This window comes from Oppia nitens, unplaced genomic scaffold, assembly GCF_028296485.1.
Source record: "Oppia nitens isolate AA-2021 unplaced genomic scaffold, nextdenovo-longstitch-racon4-pilon3 scaffold4_pilon_pilon_pilon, whole genome shotgun sequence".
NCBI classification, from domain to species: domain Eukaryota; kingdom Metazoa; phylum Arthropoda; class Arachnida; order Sarcoptiformes; family Oppiidae; genus Oppia; species Oppia nitens.
The window spans coordinates 6,243,438-6,267,143 of record NW_026533232.1 but is presented as its reverse complement, the minus strand read 5'-3'; the positions used below and the strand labels follow the sequence as shown (position 1 = coordinate 6,267,143).

General features: G+C 20.0%; 1 protein-coding gene across 7 annotated transcripts in view; it reads right to left on the bottom strand.

Moving 5' to 3' along the window:
• LOC128959555 (cAMP-specific 3',5'-cyclic phosphodiesterase-like) overlaps window positions 1-23,706 on the bottom strand; it is a 96,346-nt gene that overhangs the window by 4,784 nt on the left and 67,856 nt on the right. For 5 of the 7 annotated variants that reach the window (XM_054305544.1, XM_054305542.1, XM_054305539.1 and 2 more), the window contains 3 exons: window positions 13,570-13,752; window positions 419-526; window positions 72-352 (listed from right to left, as the gene is read on the bottom strand). In XM_054305544.1, the coding sequence (XP_054161519.1) occupies window positions 72-352; window positions 419-526; window positions 13,570-13,752 (572 nt within the window). Of the gene's footprint in view, window positions 1-71; window positions 353-418; window positions 527-4,724; window positions 4,913-13,569; window positions 13,753-19,908; window positions 20,173-23,706 lie in introns of those variants that run through there. The other 2 variants (XM_054305543.1, XM_054305545.1) reach the window with 2 other exon arrangements.

Sequence of the window (23,706 nt, the reverse complement as noted above, 5' to 3'; positions counted from 1 at the left end):
TTTAAACAAAGAGTACATATCATTAATAATATATCAATTATTTTGTATTAATGTAATAAATTGTTTAATACCGAGAAAAGTGCGGAAAACCCATTCAGATATTTGTGATCCGGATTTGGTTTCAGAGAAATGACTTAATTCTTTATTAAGCATTCTTTTAAACTTAGAGGTTGCCATATCACCGACCGAACGGTGCGATTGAATAGTTTCCAATTGATCCAAACACCAGTCCAGCTCTTCCAGTGTATCGACTGCTAGTTTATTGACTGCATCTTCAGTTAAGGGTTGTTGCTTTGATTGTTGCAATTGTTGCTGAAGTGATGTATAACTGGGACGTCTATTCTCTTTAGGTCTAATTATGAGTTAAATAATTAAGACATTTGTGCCAAAAGTAATAAAATAATTGTAGTTAACTTACCGGTTGACAGGACAGGGAACGTTAGTTATGTGGATATAATTGTTTCGGACATTTCGCAAACTGGCCAGGATTTGGGCAAATGGTGTTACTATTAGATCCTCGCCGTGTCTGCAATTTAATCCAATTTTATCAATAATCATATAATATTACAATTATTATATTATTAATTCACATTACAATTATATCACAAGTGAATGTAAATTATTAAGTTATAACAACTGCTATCGTATATTTGCAATAATTTATTTATTTAAAATAAATAACTAAAAAAAATTAATTACCATTGAAATGCATTTGCAAGATTATAGTTTAAACAAACTAACATTTAATTCACATAATACTACTTTATATGAGTAAAATTATTATATACTGTATATTATATTTGTAAATAACATGATATAGACAATAAATATAAATTGTAGCTCTCATAATATAAATAATATATATTAATATATTTAAAGAGCTTATAATCTAATGTGTTTTAAAAAATTAAAATCTAAATTATATAAAACTTTATTGTATTATATAAACTGAGAGACAATGTTTGCGATTAAAATATCGATAATTTTAGTGAAGAATTCTTAAAAATATTCACAGCTGTCTGTCTGTTGACTGAGTTTTGTGTCAAATGTTTACATAAAAATAAACAAATACTATATATAAATATAAACTAATATTATTAAATAATTCCTATTATTATATAATCCAATGTTAACAATATTGTACAGTATAAATAAAATATAATTTTAAATATTAAAACAAAAAAAATATTGTGAAGTATTTATTATAAAATGTTTTATATAGTATACGAATTTCAAAGGATTATATTATTGGATTACAATATAATATAAGTTACTTTTAATTTATTTTAATGTTAAAAAACTCATATAATTAATATGTCTGTAATTAATTAACTTTGAGTTTGTCTGAACTTATAATAAATATTATCATATAATCATAAAATTCTTCAAATTATGCATTAATTAAAATTGTTTTAAACAAATTCAACATTGTTTTCGTTTAATTAAATCAATAGTAATTTAATTTATTTAAGATTTTATTATTATTGTATGTGATAGCTATGATTATAAATATAAATGTTTTCATTGAAACTAAATTATGAGAATAATATATATGAGAAAATTGTGTAAAATATTTCATAAATCTTTATTTTCAAAAAAGAAAAATCAAATTGCAAAACAGATAAGTTTAACCAAATTGAAAAATGTAAATCTAAGATATATAATAGTATTTATAATAAAGTATTTGTGTAAAAAAATAATACTAATTTTACTAATAAAGTGTAAGACATTATACCAACAAAAATATCACAAATTATTATAAATATTTATTAATATTAATTATAAATAATATATAGAGTAGAATCTACTCAATAGATATTTAAGTGTAATAATTAAATCTTAGTTTATTAAAATCAAACTTAAAATTCATGCAAACATTATTACACTATAGATTTTTAACTTTATTTAAAAATCTAGCTTAAAATATGATAATAAATTTAAATTTTATAATAACATTATCATTAAATTACAACAGTTTAAAATAAAATTCCTATAAGTTTTTATTTAACTTTTGACTTTTGTATTTCAAGAGAGAGAGAGAGAGAGAGAGAGAGAGAGAGAGAGAGAGAGAGCGATAAAACTTGGCTTAAGATGTAAAGGAATTAAATAGAAATGACTTATTTAAACGTATAAATAGATAGTAATTAAAGTCCGTTAACTAAATTAACTTAAAACGAAATAATAGTTTGCTTTTACATCTCTAACATTTACGCTCAATAAGTCAATTGACTGCTCAAACATTTTTTATTTATATAACAAATGATTTTTATAACAAAATGATAGTTATAAACACATTTGACATTTAACAGTGAATAATGACAAATTATTATAACATAATCTAATACTGTATAAAGCATATATATATATATAATCTAATAGATATATAATTAATATATCCAATTATTTATTTAATAATGATTTTTAATATGTTTTTTATTATATGAATAGTTTGAATCCACTAACAATATTTAGTTTGGCATTTTAATTTACATATAAATATTGAACATATAATTCATTACCTGTACATATTGTATAATATTAATTGTAATTAATAATGACTATCAGTTATAATCTTAAATTTACGTAATGTTAACTATACTGTAGATTATTTAAAAATTATGTCATTAATTAAAAAACTGAATAAAATAGAATTAATACCTATTTTATATATAAATAGAATATATTATAAATTTTACTAATCATTATTTATATAAACACTCGAAATAATTAATTAGTGAATAATTATAATACATTATATAATAATTTTTGAAGTTAATAAATATTGTTATAATCATTATTTTATTTACGATAATTGATAATTAACGAATATACAATATATAATAATTTATGAGAGTTAATCAATAAATGATAAAATTTGTGAGACACACATCATATAAAATATATTAAACATTACAATAAATATTCAATCATATTATAAATATATTTATAAATTGAAACGAAACACTTTAATATAATGTATCACCGATTCTCTAAGCAATTGATTCAATTAGTTTTTTATCCTTAATATTTAGTCAACTTATCGATCAAATCATGTGTTAAAATAAACATCAAATCGTATAAAACAACAATTATTTTTTGTTTTATTTTTTGTTAATAATAAAAATCATTTTTTAGAAATGTAATACAATTAGCATTAAAGTGTAAATTATTAACAATAATACTGTAGTTAACATAAAGTCAAAGGTCTAAAATATATGGATTGTCTCTTATTTGAAGCTATGATTAAACTAATGAAAGAAAAATGCTTTCAAAATATAGCCAATTCTATACTTTATTCCTAACATTTAATGTAAATTCAATTAAAGAAATCTCAATAGATTTGCAAGTATTGAGTTAGTAAGTGAGTGAATGTGTATTTGTGTGTATGTGTGTGTGTGTGTGTGTGTGTGTGTGTGTGTGTGTGTGTGTGTGTGTGTGTGTGTGTGTGTGTGTGTGTGTGTGTGTGTGTGTGTGTGTGTGTGTGTGTGACTTTCAACTTCAATCAATCGATACAAAGGAATAGTTGATAAATGTTAATATTTTGTTTGACATTTTGCAGGGCTGGTAGACATATTCAAAGCATTTTTTAAGATAAATAATATGATTATGATATAAAAATATTGCTTTTAGTAATTTTTATATTTAAAATAATTCAAAAAAAATTGCGAAAATATTTATTACAATTTTTGAATTTAATTATTTTAAAAAGATTTTTTTAGTTCATGAGAATCAAAATTAAATAAAATTGCTTTGAAAACAAAGCAAACATAATTACATTATTATATATATTTAACATATATAAAATTTAATCAAAAATATTAGTATGATTAACGTCACAAACATAATGCATAAATTTTATCATTTAAAAAAATAAATAAAAATGATGTCAATGTTTATGCCAATTGTAAGACAAATTGCATTATTATTAAACTATTTATTAAAGTTTGCGTAAATCAACTAACAGAGAAAAAAATGTTGTTTTATGGACATAAATACTACAAAAATTTTGCTAATGTTTAGCTATATATACTGTAAAATGTGTATATAATATAAAACTTCTTTTAATATTAAATACATTGTATTGCTATTGCTTTAAGACTTATCGATCATTAACTGTTGTTCAGAATCGCACTCTTTTTACAATACAATGGCATCAATGATAATCTCAAAGGCTTTACCATAACTACAACATCCAAAGGCTACTATTAGTAATAAATTTCTTAGAAATAAAAATACTAACAAATCTCAAGTCATAATAATTACAGTTTTAAAAAAAAATATTGTAATTATCTGATTGCTTTACTTCAAATATAAATGAATATAACAAATTGATAGTTAAATTAAAATTATAGACAAAATAATATTTTACTTAAATAAAAGCAATCTCAAATAAATAAATAATTTTAAATAAAATCTTAATGTTTATAATTAATATTTCTAATTTTTTAGATTAAATTATTTTCTTTAAATGTAATAAAATTAGTAAAATTATTGAACTAAAATGTGATAAATAGTAATGGTTATGATATTTATTTACTAATATCTGTATAGTTAATGAAAGCAATTAAAAAAGTAAGCATTTTTCTATTGGAAAATAGCATATAATTGATTGAATAACATGACATGTCGTATGATTTAATCAAAAATGAAAATATATTGTATTTGATAATTGAATAAAAAAATAGATATATATATATATATATAAAGTAGTATATAATGCCTACCCCTGAAAATTAGAGCCACCTTTTCTGGGCGTAGAGTGAAGTCTTTCCCAAAATGAATACCTATTTTTGATTCTAAGGGCAGATGTACTGAACGTTCGGGGAATCATACCTTCAGTCTCCGGGCTCTCACTCGACGACATTTTCCTCGAGAAGACGTTTAAACACGTTTTAAAACACACTTTTGGACGATTGATACTCACTTAAGATCAGTAAAACATAACAGTTATACAGTAAACACTACTTAATCTTTATATAATATTATTGCTATTATTATTAATATTATTGAAGGAATCGATAAGTAGATACTAGTATTATAATAGAGTGTATCATTTATTATTTCTGGTCAATAGTTATCACAAATAATATGTATTCACTATCATAATTAAGTTATATTTTAATAAATGAATATTACTATCTTTTAAGAGTATATCACTATTATTTAATTATTAATATTTAAAAATATCTTACAGACACATCATTTTATTTATAAAAAAAATATTAAAAAACAAAGTAATCACAAATTTTATTATTATTACTATTATTATACAAATGAGATTTGTATAGTGAGAAACCAATAAATTGATTATTGAATGAAATACATAATGAAAATACACTACAATATATTTATATATATATATATAAAGTAGTGGTATTCAGAAAATTATTTATTTTGTTGATATTTTTTGTATTTTGTGTTCAATTATACCAAAAAATATCAATGAGTTTATATGTGATAGTAATAAATCGGTAAACAAGACTTACAAAAGATATATGAAACATAAGTTAATCAAAATATAACAATAATTGCTTTTTATATTTCATTTGATTGTTAGTTAATATTTTATAATTTTTATGTCTATTTAAAAAATATAATAATATGATTAATATAATGACAACAATCAATACTTGTTTAATATAAGCGTAAACAAACCAATAATATTTGCACACACATAAAATTATAACAATATCCTTACAAACCTTATATATTATATTAGTAAAATATACAGGTATAATAATTATAAATATATTTTCTACTTTACACAGATTTTAATAAAATCTATCTGTAATTATTATATATAAAACTTATAATTATTAAAATATTTATTAAATTTTCAAAAATAAATTAAATTATAACTGGAATTATGTGTGAGAATAATAACATTATATATGATTTATAATAATTATTCTGTTAGTGAAACTCGTGTTGACTTTAAAAATATTTCATATGTTATTTAGATATTATTAGTCGACATTAAAGTATTGTTATTTTGAGAGGACATCAGCACCAAAATAGATACTTTACTTTACAATCAAATGCGAGACTGAATTTCAAACACAACACCACAACAGCGCCGACACACAGATTCTGTAATATAACGGCTAATACAGTCAAATAAAGTTGTGCTCAGATAACAGTCCTCAATAGCAATGCGCAACTTCAGCGCTCAACATAAACTTATTGTGTGTTGTTTACCATCATTTCAAAACATAAAATTATAATACTTCACAGTAATTACATTTAATATTTACTTATTTTTCATTTATTTATAAATATAGTTTATTCAGATAAAGTAAATATAAGTATACATTTAAATAATAGAAATTATGTTAACTAAGATAATAATCAGTCAAATAACATAAATAAAATTTTTTAAACTAAAATATGTAAGATTGATAGTAGAAATAATTAGTTATAAAATATATATAATATAAAACTAATTACATCAGTATTTTTGTTATTGTTTAATTATAATATAAAATGTATGTTATGTCGATATAAATTATTATGATACTTCATTATTAAATTTCCAATTATGTTATTATACATACATTACATGATAACTAAAATATGATATAAAAAATGAAATTTATCACAAAATTGTCAACAAAATATAATATAAACTAAGTTTATAATCTAATTTAATATATTAACTTGAATTTAAATAAACTTATCAAATAATCACCACTATAATCTAATAAGTTATTTGTGTAGTAAATTATACAAATGTAATTTTAATTTTATAAAAAATAAATATAAAATACAATATTATAAGTTAGAAAACATTTAAATTTTATAAATCTCTTATTAGTAAAAAAGTTATTGATGTTTATTGATTTCATTTAATATCAAATGAAATCATTGACAATCATAAGATAAATATATAATAAATAATTTGAATTATGTTTGTATTAAAACAAATTAAAATCATTAACTATGAACAAGGCTTTAGATCAAAAAGCCTTTTATATTACGGCACAGTTAGCTATAGTTCGGGTACTTGTATTAAAACTGTGTAAAATATTTGTCGATTTTGCAAACTTAGACATCAAAATATAGAGACAAACATATTGTTCATACAATGCTATTAGGTTTACATATAAACTGCAACTATCATCTAATTTTTCACAATAATTTTCATCTAATATTTACTATGTATGCAATTCATACCAATGTTGAAAACAACAATCATTTGTTTTAGCAATTAATATGCATTATATATGATTATATAAGACTGTTCTTCAAATAGAAATATTGATTAGTCATATATAAACAGTTTTAACTATACAATTGACTAAATGATCAAAATTTTTTTATTTTCAAATTATAAAAATTATATAAAAATGTAGTTATTTTGTATCAGATTTAGTATAAAATAAAAAAACAAAATAAATTTCATATAATTAGTTTATTATATTAGAATGCAATATAATAAACACAAAGTTATAGTTTATGTATATATATATTGAATTTTTTTACTTTTTTTATTATTGATTTCTTTGTTCAGTTATTGTTATATTTTAAGAGTAAAAAATGTTGGACTTTAATGAAGACAAATAAAAGTCAATTTCAGTTATAAAAATAACGATTTCTCTCTCTCTCTCTCTCTCTCTCTCTTTCGTTCTCTTACTTTGTCTAAATATCTTTATAAATGAAATACAATACTCTCTTTAATATTACGTGAATTGTAAAAACAATTTTATGTTGACTAACCAAAAACACCCGTTATTTTTGATATTTTAAAATAATTTGTTTAGAATATTCATTGACTGTACTATTATATATGCATACAGTATTTATGTACAGTATATACTGTATACATTAATTTGACATTGTTAAATTGTTAAAACTTTAATCATACTTTACATTATAATTACAATACAAAATACATAAAATTCTCAAATTATAAATGAAAAAATAATAATATAAATGTAAATTATTGAATCATTATTAAAATGTTTACAAAAATTCAATTTATTTAAAACTTAATATTTAAAAAAATATTATGCAATTTTAAAATTAAATACTTAGAATTTAAAAAATATAACAGTATAAAGGATATTGTGCTGTATATCAGATTATATATATTATACAGTATATTATAAATTATATACTGCACACAACACCCCAATAATATTAAAATATTTCGCAATATATAAAATTTACTAAATTATGCTATTTGTAAATTAGACAACAAATTATTCCAACTAAATATTTTAATCTTTTCCTTAAATTATTAATATATATATATATATAATATAATAATATATATGTAAGCAAAAGTATTTATATTTCAGGATATCCTTTCAATTTTAAATATATAAAAATAAAAAACATTAATATTTGTTATAAGAGTTTCATTACAGTTAGCTATTTATACTTTTGAAAATATTATAACTAAAATTATAGTATAAGAATATTATTAAACAATCATAACATTAATTTATTATAATTTTTAACATATAAAGCTAACAGTAATGGTGTATCAATACAGAAAAAATAATATAATTTTCACGAACTCCTGAAAGGAGTGCGTACTGTATTCTATAAGTCTGTCTGTCCCTCATTGCCATAATTATTGTCTGGACAATTAAATCTAATATTTATAGCTATCTAAGTGGCGCAGTGAAAGTCGAAACCACGCTCTGCTACACACAATTTTTGTTTTTTTTTTAAATTTTTTAAAATAATTTTTGAAGCATACATTTTTTAGTAATTGTATCAGACATTGTCCCTCACTGGTATAATTCAATGTAGATGTAAAATAAATTTAAAAAAATAATGCACTGACTCAATGAAACTATTACACAATTTTTAATAAAATATTGTTTTTCGATTAAATAAGTTATAAAAAATAACTTGATTAATTAAAAATACTATCATAAAATCTTACTCTTTTATTGTGTAATAGTTTTTGTTTACCCGTTAAGTCAATGCATTATTTAAAAAAAAATATTTTACATTTACATTGAATTATACCAGTAATGGACAACGTCTGATTGGTATTATTATAAATAATTATTACGAACTCCTGAAAGGAGTACTTATCTGCATTCTATAAGTCTGTCTGTCTGTCTGTCGGTCTAATTTTGAGTTTATTTTGTCAAACAGTCATTTGATCTTATAGTTACTTAAGTAATTTATAATTTAATATTTAATTTGGATAAGGAGTCCGTATGGAAATGCTTTCTAGCATTCTCAATTGGTTTGAAAATAATTTCACAAAATTTGAAATGAATTACATTTTAAAGATATATATATATAATACTGCATTTATTCTTTGTTTATTAAAAATGTTTTAAACTAAATATTAATAATTATATACTGTATTAATATTACATAAAATACAAAAGACAATGAAAATATTTTTAAATAAAATTTTAAATAATAATAATAATGTTTATTATATAGTATTTTCGCATAAGTTGAAAACAACAGAAATACATGAAATCAATAAAAATTACTTTTTTGCTTAAAAATTAATATATTTGGGTGTTTGGGTGTAAGTATATTTTGTATGTATGATATATTACAATCCCATTGTTAATATTACATTAAATGTGCGTTTAAAAAGAATATTAAGAGATAAAAACATAATTTAATTTTCAAACTTAAAATTACTATTAAACCTAAAATTAAAAATATATTTCAAATATTTTCTGAATAGTAGTCATGACTTATAAAATATGTTGAGATTAATCCAAAAAATATGGTTCACTCCCGAAATTTATTAAACTATTTTTGTTTTCACTATTTAGTTTCAAATAATTTTGCCAAATAATATTTTTATTATTAATAATAAAAATTTTATTTTATTTGTCGCAAAAATATAAAAGTTATGATACTCTTTCATTTTTGTGTCTATAAAAACCTATAGAAAATTTAAACATTCATTAATTACTATTACAGTGGAATTTAAAATAAGACAGTTATTTATTTATAACCAGTTGAGAATGCTAGATAGCATATTAATAAACAAAATTTTAGTGTATAATTAATCATTAGTGTACAGTATTTTACATTATTTCTACAAATATATTTTATATTTTATACTTTCATCTTTTACTATATTACAATCTAAAGTCAAAACATTGAAATTGCAAAAAAATTTACAAACAGACAAATAGATTCTAATAAAAAACTTTCGAAGTTTACTGAAAATATTTTTCAAACAACTTTTTAATCCATAATATGTTAAACATTTACTCAGACATATCGTTAAATAAATTTAAAATAATTTATTCAATTCTAGGAATTCAAGTTTGGAGTAAATATTTACTTTTATATTTAAAAGATATTATGTTTGCCTTATAAATTCAATTATATTAAAAATAAAATTTAAAACTATAATTATTGAAATTCAATGAAATGATTGGTGTATTAGCACTTTGTGTAAAATCTATTTGTTTGCTAAAACAATATCAATGATTAATTTTAAATTTAAATTTAAACTTCAATTGATCTTAAGTGAGTCATCAATGGACAGTCATATCAGTGTTTGATATCAATACTAATATAATTTAACAAAACATAATAATTCATTCAATTATTAAGTTTTATGAGTTGTAAGTTTTAAATAAAAAGTTTATTATAATAATTCCTGTTTCACAAAACATTAACTATACTCTCAAAGTAAAAGTAAATAAACATTAACTAATATTATAACATAATAAAACATTTGAAAAATGCTAAACAAAGTTTTTAAATATTTAAATATCGAATTATTCAAAATATTATTTAATTAAATGTCAATACATTGCATTTTAAATTTTTCAAATGATATTTATTTTAAATAATAATCATAATCAACAAAATAACACTGATTTATAATAAATATATTATGTAATTATAATATTTATAAACTATTAGTATAAATAAAATATTATAAATGTATGTAATCAAAACATACTCTATCTTTTAAATCATAATTAATAAAAACCAGAAATAATTAAATTAAAAAATAAAATTTGTAAACACGTATATATATAAAATCGTTTTCAAAAGTGCTTGACACGGTTTTTTGGCTATAACTTTTAAAGTTAAACTGTTAAAGAAATATAATTTTTTTGGTACTATGGAACGGATATCATGCCATTAGCACATTTTTTATATCGAAGCTCAGGGATGTGGGGACAGGGATGTTCTATATCTCAAAAACTATAAGAGATATAGAAATTTAATAAAAAGCATAAAATACTAAATATAAAATCATTAGATACGTGTTTTGGGAATTTTCTGAAAAATGTGTTAAAATTCGAATAAAAAAAGATAAACGTCAAAATTGCAATATTTCAATATGGCGTATATTAAAAGTATCTTGGTATATTGTTATGAAATTAATTTTATTTTATATTATATTTTATAGGTAATAATTATTCTATTTACAACATTTAATTATTATCTTCAGTTTTTAAGATATTTAATAAAAACTTTTTTCACATTATATAGAAAATACTTATAAATATGATTATTGTATTTTAAACTGCGAAATTATATAATGTGAAAAATGTTTTTCCCACATCCCGGAGCTTCAATATAAAAATGTGCTAATACCAAAATATCCGTTCCATGATTCTATAGTACCAAAAAAATTATATTTCTTTAACAGTCTAACTTTAAAATTTATAGCCAAAAAACCGTGTCAAGCACTTTTGAAAACGATTTTATATTGATTAAATGTAGTTTAAATGCAATATAACTTATTTGTTAAGTGAATAAATAAATTGCATTCAAAAAGTAAAACTAAAGATCTTTTGGTCAATTCGTTAATACTTTTATCGTATTTATTGAAAATCGTAATATTTATGTTACATATTATTTAAGTCATTGAAATATTAAAATTATACGCAAACTTTATATAATAAATCTAAAAACTATTTTATAAATAGTTTTTTATTTTATTTTTAACAAATCAGAATATTATTACATTAATATATTATTTCAGTTATATAAATGTTTTTAAATTTTAAGCCAGTTTTTAAAAAAAGAACTAAACCCTAGTTGTATTAATAAATATAAAAATTATATAAAAAGATTAGTATATTATAGTGGAATAATTCATGTGTTATTTGTCAAAATAGTTAAGTATATAAAAAATCAATTTCTGTTTTATTCAAATATTGCTAAAAATTTTAAATATAATTTTATAATAAATTGTTAATATAATAAAAATTCTGTACAAATATATTGAATAGAAAAATTAATCAATTAATCAGAAATTATTGAATGACATACAAAAAAACATTTATGATTATTATAATAAAAGCGTTTTTGTAAATCTTCTTCAAATAAGCCCTTAAAAAGGATTTGCATTAAGTCATGTGTTCACAAGATTTTTATAAAATATCATATTTTTTACTTTATTTCAAGTGTTGGTAAAATACTTTAAATATATGGAAAACATTCAAGAAATTTTCAAACAAAAATCATTAAAATTTAATAATTCATAAAAGATTAAACATTTTATATCAATTTGCTTTCAAAATTGGTATAAATTTACAGACAATAATACAAATAATATCAGAATTATTATTTACTAAAAATTAAAATATTAATTAGATATATGAAAAATACATAAATTTTTAATATATATATATATATAGTATTTTAAAATATTTGATCACTTAATTTAGTTTATGATTAAAAATTTTATAATATCTATAACTGCCATTTCTTTAAGTAATTTTATATTCATTTTACTTTTTTATTTTATGTTTATGTAAAATACAACAATTAAAATCAGTTGAGAATTCTGACAAATCTGTGTCTGAGAATATGACATTTTTTGCTGCATTTGATGTTTAAACAAATCTTAAATTAAAAAATTTGCTAAATATTTTTTGTACTTTAGCTGCCATTTTGTTTGTGGATAAAAATTTAAACGCTGATCCCATATACCTTATTCTTGTTTCTTTATCCGTATCTGAAATCAAAATTGGAAAAATTTTGTGTAACAGACCGACAGACATATAGAATTCAGATACGTATTCCTTTGAGGAGTTCGTGAATAATCATAAGTTTAATATATAAATTGACGCTTTTGTGTTATTTGATTATAATTGGCAAACATTAGAGAATATTTTACAGAAAATTTCTATCAAATTTGCAAAATATACTGAAATATACTGAACACACAATTTATTCATCAATTCAATGTACACTTGATATGAATGACGCAAATGTTGACGCAATTGCTGTCTGTGTTGACCTGTTTTTAGGTGTACTTCACTAATAATAGAGATCCCGGTTCTGGTGCTTATAATGTGTATTATATTATAAATGAAACTCAAATCGATTGTCAAATAATATGAAATAAATTCTTTAAATGTATTTTAAGAATACAGAGAGCATTGCAATCGCTGTTATATGACATTAAAATTATAATTTAATGCTTTAAATACAGCATAATATATGATATATTTTTTGGTTTTATATTTAAATAACGATTCATTTGATGCAAATGAAAGAATATATGAATGAATGAAAGTATTTATGCAAATATTAGCAGTTTTTTAGATATTAAGAAATATTCAAAGTTTTGACGTCAAATAACTGGACTTTACTTACGATTCTCCGCTACCAATGGATGAATGTCTTGACGCAGACTTCGGTGAGATCTCAAACTCACTGTCGGAACGGTAGAGAAAGGACTCCCTCCGCGCCGGCATATTCTGCAACACGACTCCCGATGACGGACTCGAAGCCTCCAATAGATTACGATTTGCTGACCCACTGTCGTCCACATCGAAACTATTCATTTAATTAATATTTTTAATTAAATACTTAAATCATTGTTAACAAAAAAAAATTTCAATTGTAATATTTATTCAGCAAATAAATAATAAATATATTAATTTATATGATAAGTATTTTTCTGATTCTGAAACTCTATGTATTAAAAGTTACCATTTATGTAATCAATCAATGAAATTAAAGTAAACACATATATATTAATATAATAAGTAAAATTATAATAATTGTTTGTTTAAATATTTTGCTTTAAGTAATAATTAATTAAAATTATATATAGAGTATTAAATATAATTATCTTACATAATGTACAGAGATTTTAAAAGTTGTTACACTAATTAAATAAAACACAACAAAAAAATATTTTGCATAACCTTTTAACTCCAATTATGTAATAAATAAAAAATTCTTATAAAAAATTTTACGAAATATTCAATCTATAATAAACATTCAGTAAAAACAAATTTCTATACTATTTTTTATTTAATGTATATAATATATGTGATAATAAAATAAAAAAATCAATAAACATATGACGCAAGCAATTTTTGTATTTGAATTAAAAAAAATACAATGACATATATTGTAAATTGTGTACAATTTGACCTGACTAAATATATCATTTATAAAATAATCTAGTTAATCAAATAATCAAACTTGTTATATCAAAAAATAAAACACAAATTATTCTTTTAACTTGAAAAAAAATTAAAAAATTAATATAATATATATTTTATTACAAAATTGAATTTAAATAAATAATTATATGATATTAATTTTTACAAAGAAAAATGATTGAAGAATTAATAAAATAATAAAAATTATAATCAAATAAGACAAAGTAATTGTGTAATATAAAAAATAAAACATATTTACATTTAATATATTTATAAACATTTACATATTACATACATTAATGCAGTAAAACTAATTTCTTAATATTATTATTTATTATTATCATTTTAAATTAGCTTTTCAATTAATAATATCATTGGAAACTCAATAATAATATTATGAAAAATTATAGCATATTTTTTTGTGTAAATTTATAAAACTATTTGCAATATTAATATCTATATAATTATAATAGTAGTCTATTATTTTATTTAAAATAATTAATTATAAAAATTCAACTTTATTTTATGACAAAAAATAATAATGATTTTTATATTAAATTGTTATTTCCATTATTGCCTTAATTTTTAAGTAAGATATTTTGTAGAACGAAAATTTGAATATTTTATATAAACAATTTTAGATAAATATGAGTAAAATGTTTTAAAAAATAGAAATATATTTTAAATAATGCCAATTACTTATTTATCAAACACATATACATATCTATTTCACTTTAACTAAAGCTATTTTTTAATAAATTTTAAAAACTAGATAAATACTAATTTTCAACATAAAAACAAATTATCTCAAAGCAGTTGCTTAACAAATCTATAGTTAAACATTGATAAGCTTTAAGAGTTAATAGACTTTAAAATAGAGATTTAATTGTTGTTTCAATTTAATTTGTCTATTCTGTTCACTACTTTAAACTATTTAATACTAATTAATCGCTTACATAAAACACACATTTTAATTGATGTAAAATATGTTATAAAAATATTTTTAATTATAAAAAAATAATTATTTGTTTTTTAAATTAATATACCGGTTCAATATGAAGTATTGCACTAATTATATATTTCCTTATTATTCATAAATTTAATGGTTTATAACATTAAATATTTGTGAGTTTTCGTCTTTTCTTATTATTCTTATTATTATAAAACATAATAAGTATTATTAAATGTTATCATATAATATATATATATATATCGTAAAGTGTATTCATTAAAAGTTAGAATATTATATTCATAAAAGTAATGACAATATTTTATGAGACATATAAAGTATGCTTAAATATATACTAGTATATATATATATATATATATATATATATTAAATTATGTTTATACAGCGTATAAGTTACAGCTTATATTATATATCGTGAATTTTATAGATTGTATAATAACTTTTAACAAATCTTATTTTACTATTGTTATACTGTATTAAAATGATGAAATAAAAATTGGCTCAATTTTTGATGCGACATATACTATACAATTTATCAATATTATGTACAAAGCAAATAAATGTTTCTTTAAAATTAATTATTTAAAAAATATTCTATAATAATGTATATAAGTTAGTATTTTATTTGTATTTTATTTGTATTTTAAATAAATACTGTATTTTTGATTTCATTATTAAAAATCATAATATTTTGCTAATTAGCAAATGTTAATAATAAACTTACACATAAAAAACCTTAATAAACTAAAAAATGAATTTATTTAAAAATATTAATATTTTTATAAATCCAATAATGTTTAAATAATAATTATTAAAATAAACATTTAATTACTAAACTTTATATAATTAGCAATAGATTGTGAAAGATAAAAATAATAACTAAATATGGGATTTCTCTAATAATTATAGTGAAAGTTGTATAGATATATACTTTATCTTTCAAATAATCAAACACTGCTGTCATTGATTGGATACTAAATCATATAATGACAGTCCTTTCTATTGAGTATTGAGTTATAACTGATGTCATGCAGTAATGTGTTTAAACAACTGAATATAACTTCAAAGTATGTAATTAGTTTGAAACACATCATTATTAATTAATTTAGACATTAAATATAATAAGTTTTATATGTTAAACACAAATTTAAAAGTTACACTCATTATAATTAATACAACGCAAATTATTTAATATTTTTAATATACAGAAAATTAGATTTACAAATCTAACATTTATATATATTGTATTTAATAAATGTCAAAAATATGTTTTTAATTAAAATAATGTCAAAATATAATAAATATAACTAATTTTACTTTTAGACCTAACTTTAATTAAAACACTCTAAATCGCAATAATTATTAAATATAAATCAAAATTATTATTATTTCAATACTCAGATGCACTACAAATAATTTTATTAATATTACTATTAGTTAATTTTCTAAATACAATATTACCAAAAAAGATATTTCTCAGATTTTTATAATATTATAGTCAATACAGTATAATCTTTTATTTTAATAAATTTTATTTTCTTATTTACTATTAAAAATAAATTTATATTATCGTTTTAGTCATATTTGAAATATTTATAATTTATAATTAATTTATAATTATAAACCCAGATACTAGTATTAAATCCAATTATTGTAACTTTTGATATTTTTATATAAATTTTAGCATTTGTCAAAAATATTGCTAAATATTACTGTTAAGGTATATCTCATATTACTATATAATAATAATAAGTATGAGAAACAAAACTGTTTAAATATTTATTGAAATCATACTTCTATTCAAAAATATAATATAATTTAATTGATAAAAGCTATAAATGTTGTACAGTATTATATAACATATTAAATATTTGAAAATCACAAACTAATATTTAAATATCAAAAAATAAGTTATAACATTTCAACACAATTTGCTTTATAAAACACTCATTTATATATCAACTAATATTATACATTCAAAACATGTCTCACTATTCATACATATAATTTATCACTTATTAATATATATATATTATTTTAAAAGTAATATTTTCATATCAATTATTTATAATAATATATGTAATTGATAACACTATAAAAAACTTATACTAAAATAGTCAATTATTAAACATGTTATCCTTAAAACACACTTTACTGCACTTATAGATTAATCTTAATAATAAAATATTTATTCATGTAATATTGATAGTAACAAAATAATAATTATCATCAATAAAAAATGTTCATATAAATATTTAATATAAGTTTGCTAATTATTATTATTATTAATAATAATGTACCAGTAATAAATAAAAAGTTAATTATAAATATTTTAATTTTTATACTAATTAAATGCTGTTAAATACAAATTAAGATTAATCACAATAAATGTTAGATCAGATAATCTATGATAAATCAGAATTAACTAAAACAAATGTTAAATTATTTAGACATCTATAGGAAATTATTTTTCTATAGCTTATAAAAATATTCTAATATAAAACCATTTTAATTATATCTCTTATATATACTGTAATCAAAATTAGTTGCAGACAAAAATATATAACACATTTTACAGGAAATTTGTTTTACAATGAAATACTATTATTAAATGTATGATAATATCAATATATATATATATATATATATAGCATATATATGTGTATGTAGTAAAAATATCTCTATAAAATATGTGATAAAATATATTATCTATAGATACATTACTTAAAAAGACGTATTTATAAATATTATAGTATAAACTATATTGATAATGGTTATAACTTAGATGTAATAATAAAATTTATACAATTCCAATATAATGATCTAATATTTATATTTAAAATTATGATGATTTTATTTAATAATATATTCAAGAAATGTATTGTATGATTAAATTATTGTATATTTAAATAAAGTAATAAAATGACTTACACTTTATGACCTTTTAAATTGAATCACTAATATTACGTGTAAACAAAAAATATGTTATATTAAGTAAATCAATCAATATATAAATTTTGACAAAATGTAATGTTTTGTTGCTATTTTATATTAACGTCAACAGTATTGTCATACAATAATCATATATTAAATCGATGTTTATATTTAATATAATATTCAGTTTGCGTTTATTTTGTTTATGATTTACATTAGATATTTAAATATAGTCACAATTTTTGTTTTAAATATGATTTTAATTTTTTATCTTAACAAACCTAAGCATACATTATATCATTATAATAACTTGTTTAATATATATGTAATGAAATAAAAATTTAATACATCTGATAAACAAATACTAAAATTAAATGCAAATATTTTATAATAATTTAGAGAAAATAACATTCATTCATAAGATTTCATTTTACTGTATTAGAGTTCTGTCAAAATCCTTCCATTGTTTTATTTTCCAAATTTTCCCTCTTCGGCGGCAATTCCCAGTTAATCTATTTTCATATTGTATCGCCTATTGAATTCTAACATACATTTTACCATAATATTAAGTATAATATCAAATAATATCACTAAATTTATTAAATTCATTATATTTTGATTATTTCAATGAAATTTTATGCAAAATATTTTAGTTTTGGTATTTTTAATTGTAATATAAAATATATTTTTACTCTAGCAAGTTAGGGAAAGAAAATTTTCATTATTTTCTGGGATAATTGGATTGCATTTATTAGGAAACTTCCCTCCCTTGGGAAGTTGCCCGAACTCAAACTGTACTATACTTTATATAAAAGGATTTTTATATATAAGCGTATAATACAAAAATAAATTTTATTTGCTTTTCGTTCATTTATGTAATTCAATATAAAACATATGATTGTATTGATTTTGTAAATAAAACAAATCAATAGCTAAATACTATATATTATTGGATTTATATTTTTACAAAATTTCAATAATTATTTATAACTATATTGTTATATAATAATTCAACAAGTTGATAATAGAATAAACAATAAGTATATGTAATAATTAACAGTATAAAAATTAAATTATTATTATATTTCTTATAAACAGTAAATGTTTGAATCGTATGAAAATATACAGAATCTATACACTGTAATAAAAATTGTAATCTTATAATTCAATTAAATCTATTTCAATATTCAATATATTATTTTGCAAACTGTTTAAAATTGATATTATCATCAAATAAAAATGAATAATTATATATAAAAACGATAAACATATAAGTAATTTCAATTCAAACGTATAAATAATATATATTATATTAAAATATAACTTTAGAAAATTAAAAAATATCCTTAAGATAGTTATGGAGTCGTCCTCTTAACCGGACATTTATCAATGTATAAAATAATATATTTATAATTTATTAATTGACAAAATAAATAATACCTAAGATTTATTTTAATTATCAAAATTAACATTAACAACATTATTAAATAAAACATTAGTACAACTTAATTCAGGTATTAAATCAATATTAATATAATTACTATATTTGTGTTTAGTATTTAAGTGGAAATTAAGTAAAAAAGTATGCAATGAATTAATGAAATTTTTTTATACAAATGTATAGTATTTGTATACCTTAATGAAGATCTATCGCGAACAAGACGAGGACCTATACGTAAGTGATATGTAGAGACCTTCAAACCTGATGGATATGAAGACCTGTGCACTGAATGATTATGTGATGGATTGGGTGGAGAGGGGGTCAGTGTTCCGGATGAGTGTCTTGTTGTGGGTAATGTTGTCGACCGGTTATGTATTGGCATTTGGTTTACAAGCAAATCACAATCAATGTCATGTCTAAGCTTAACATCGCTGTCACTCTTGAGCGCATCAATCGTCTCATTTGTCTCATTCATGTCTGCATTCATTTGCCTCGTCTTAAACCATAATAAGTAGTGAATTAATTTCCATATTAGTGTAAACGTCACAAACATATCAAACAACTGATTATATTTTGTTATAAAATTATGACTTATGCTTTGCCATCAAATATCTTATTATTTTTAATAAATATTTAATAACAATATGAACATTATAATTATATTAAAATACAATCGATTGATAATATTTTTGATGATATTAACATAATATAAAATGTTATAAAAATAGAAATTATGATAACAGTAATCAAAATAATGTTTGATTTAAAGTTTGTTGTATTGCATCAACAGATGAGAAGACAAACCTAAATGACATAAAGTTATCGATTGTGTAATACAACTGAAGTGTCAGTGAGTGTCGCAAACATGAGATATACAGTCAAACACAACACACCATTTGAATGAACACAATGTGTCTCTTATATAACACTGCATTCAATTCTCATTGATTCAGTTGAGACATACACCACAAATGCATTACAAGAGCTACTATACAACTATACCATACCATAGACATGGACTTAGAGATCAATACGTATGGCATAAAACTTATTTGTGCGCAAATTCACTCATATATTATAATAATTGTCATTTGAAAATCATTGTTTGCACCGAATTATAATTGAGATTCAATTTCTATGATTTCTCAGTTAATTCTTATAATAATAATAATACCAATTTTTATATAAAAATAATATTTTATCAATATATATATACATATTGATGAATGTTAGTCACAAGAAAATATAGTAGTCTATAAAAGCAATACATGTCTCCAATAAAGTTATTTACCAAATGTTTTATTTAATCAAATATTTATAAAACAGTCTTATGTATAATGAAAGACTACAATTAGATAATCCTTTTATAATATTTATTTTTCATTAAATCTACTTAACTGAAAATCAGTAAAAATGTTTTTATTTGTATATTATTTTATTAAAAAATTATATTTATCTTTTATTATTTTATAATTTTAATAAATTTATATTTATTATACCAATGCAAATATTATAAATGCTTAATCAAGTATCAATCATTAATAAAATAACCAATTATTAAATAATAAAATTTTAAATATAAATCTTCAATTAACATTAAAAGACATCAATAATATAAGTTTATATCATAATATCAACAAATCAGATAAATATTAAATGATAAACATTATAGTAATACTCGTAATAAGTGCTAGTCTAATGTACTTTATATAAAATATTATATAATTAAAAACATTGTTATTATCACTGAAAATAAATGTGTTGTTCAAAATCATATAAAAACTAGGATTTATCAATTTATAAAATGTTATAATTCGGCTTAATTTAGCCGAAATTACATATAATCAATAAATATGTTTTTTCGTTAATAGTAATTTCTAAAAACTAATTCACGCATGAAATTAATTTTATCTCGTTTTTATGTAATATTTAGTAAATAAATTTTAATCTCAAAACAGCATATTTTTGTTAGAAATAAAAAATGATGACTTTTGAGATAAAAATCTATTAAATCTAAAGAAATAGTTTACTAAATGAAAGTCTATTTTAATTTTACATACAAATGTAGTTTTATTATATAATAAAACATTGTATAATGTTTTTGTATATAACGAATACTTTTTTGTTTTTATGGATGTCTTATATACTTATGTTACATAAATTTAACATATTATAACATATAATGTTAGAATATAAAATTACCATAACTACAATATCTATTATTAATTTAATACTATATATAATATGTAACGCTTAGCTATTTATGTAAAAATACAATTTCCGTCAAATATATTAAATTCAATGGTTTACATATAAATTTATTTATATAAAAATTATTTTTGAAGCTTTGAAGCTTTTAAACTTTATAAATTTTAATAAATGGATAGAGATTTTTAGTAGAATTTTAAAAGTGATGTTAGCTTTTGGCAAATTTTATCCATACATTTATTTGCATTTATTTTACCTTTATTTTAGCATTTTTATCATTTAATCTAATCTCTTATTTCACAATATTGTCTCAAAATACTAAATATAAAAATTCTTTAAATGTTAAGAAAAATAAAGTATATATGAATTTTTCCGCTACAACTATCTGTATCTGAAATTATCATTTTTTGTAAAACAAAATATTTTATATACAGTTATTTGTACTCATGTGTAAAATAAGCTGAAATAGCAATGAATATTATAAGTACTATAATGTTATTAATTAAATCTACTATTCTATAGAAATATCAAATAAGAAAGGCTGAGAATATCAGAATAATAATAATATTATATTAAGAATATAAGGAAACATACTATAAGTATCATTGTTTAAGAAGTTTTGCTAAAAAGCAATACTATAATAAAAACACATCATTTCTGATAAATTGTGAGTTATTTGACTGAACTTGTAATTGATTGATTGAATCATAAATTGATTACTAAATTGAAAGATAGATAAGTAGAGACATACAGAATTGTAATATAAAAACTAGTCTTTATATTGTTTGTATGATTATTATAAAATTAAAATTACATTTAGACGTGGTTCACATATTACGTTCGCACTTGAGGGGAGGGGGGTTAGCCAAAGCGAACTTTTGCGAAGAAGGGGGAGGGGTATAGACTTTAAGAACGTTCGCATTTAGATAATATCTTATTTTTGTGGTGGGGGGGGGGGTAGCGGTTAGGGATAAGCGAACGTATTTTTTAAATGGCTACATGCGAACAATTGCGAACATAGGGGAGGAGGGTCTAGATTTCTTAAAAAGTGCGAACGTAATATGTTAACCACGCCTTATTTATTAATAATATTACTTCATATATTCATCATTTTAATAACCTATCTTTATTTGAATAACCATAAGTAACACCTTTATTGATTGATAATTTAGATAAGATTAATATATATTAAAAAATGAATTAAGGTTAACATTAGACTTATCAATCATTCACTATATAAACATTTAGTATTAAAATAAAACTACTTATGTTAAATAAATTGTGCAAAACATAAATATATAAATAAATAAAAGTGAGAATTTCTAAGATATTTACGATATCTTTCTAAAGCAAACATAAAAATAGTTTAAAAAATAATTTTCTAAAGAATTAATTAAAATAAACAAAATGTTAATTCAATGCATTGCTATAACTGTATTACCAAAAGTCAAATAAAATTCTGATATAACTGTGAAATGGGTTGAAGTAAACATGTATTGAATCGCTTATTTGACAGTAGTTTGCCTTACAATACAATACATTATACATGTGATTACCATCATCTCAGTAACAAAACTATTTTACTACTAGTACTGCACAGTAATAACAATAATGTATTGTATGTGATAAAAATAAATTGTTAAAACAAAAATTTACAAATTTAGTTAATTTGAATTTTTTTTCACAACTTTTGACTTCATTTTTAGGGCTTTTTAAGTCAAAAATAAAATTTGGAATAATGTTTGCATATTATAAATACATGGTATTATAAAATAATATTTGAA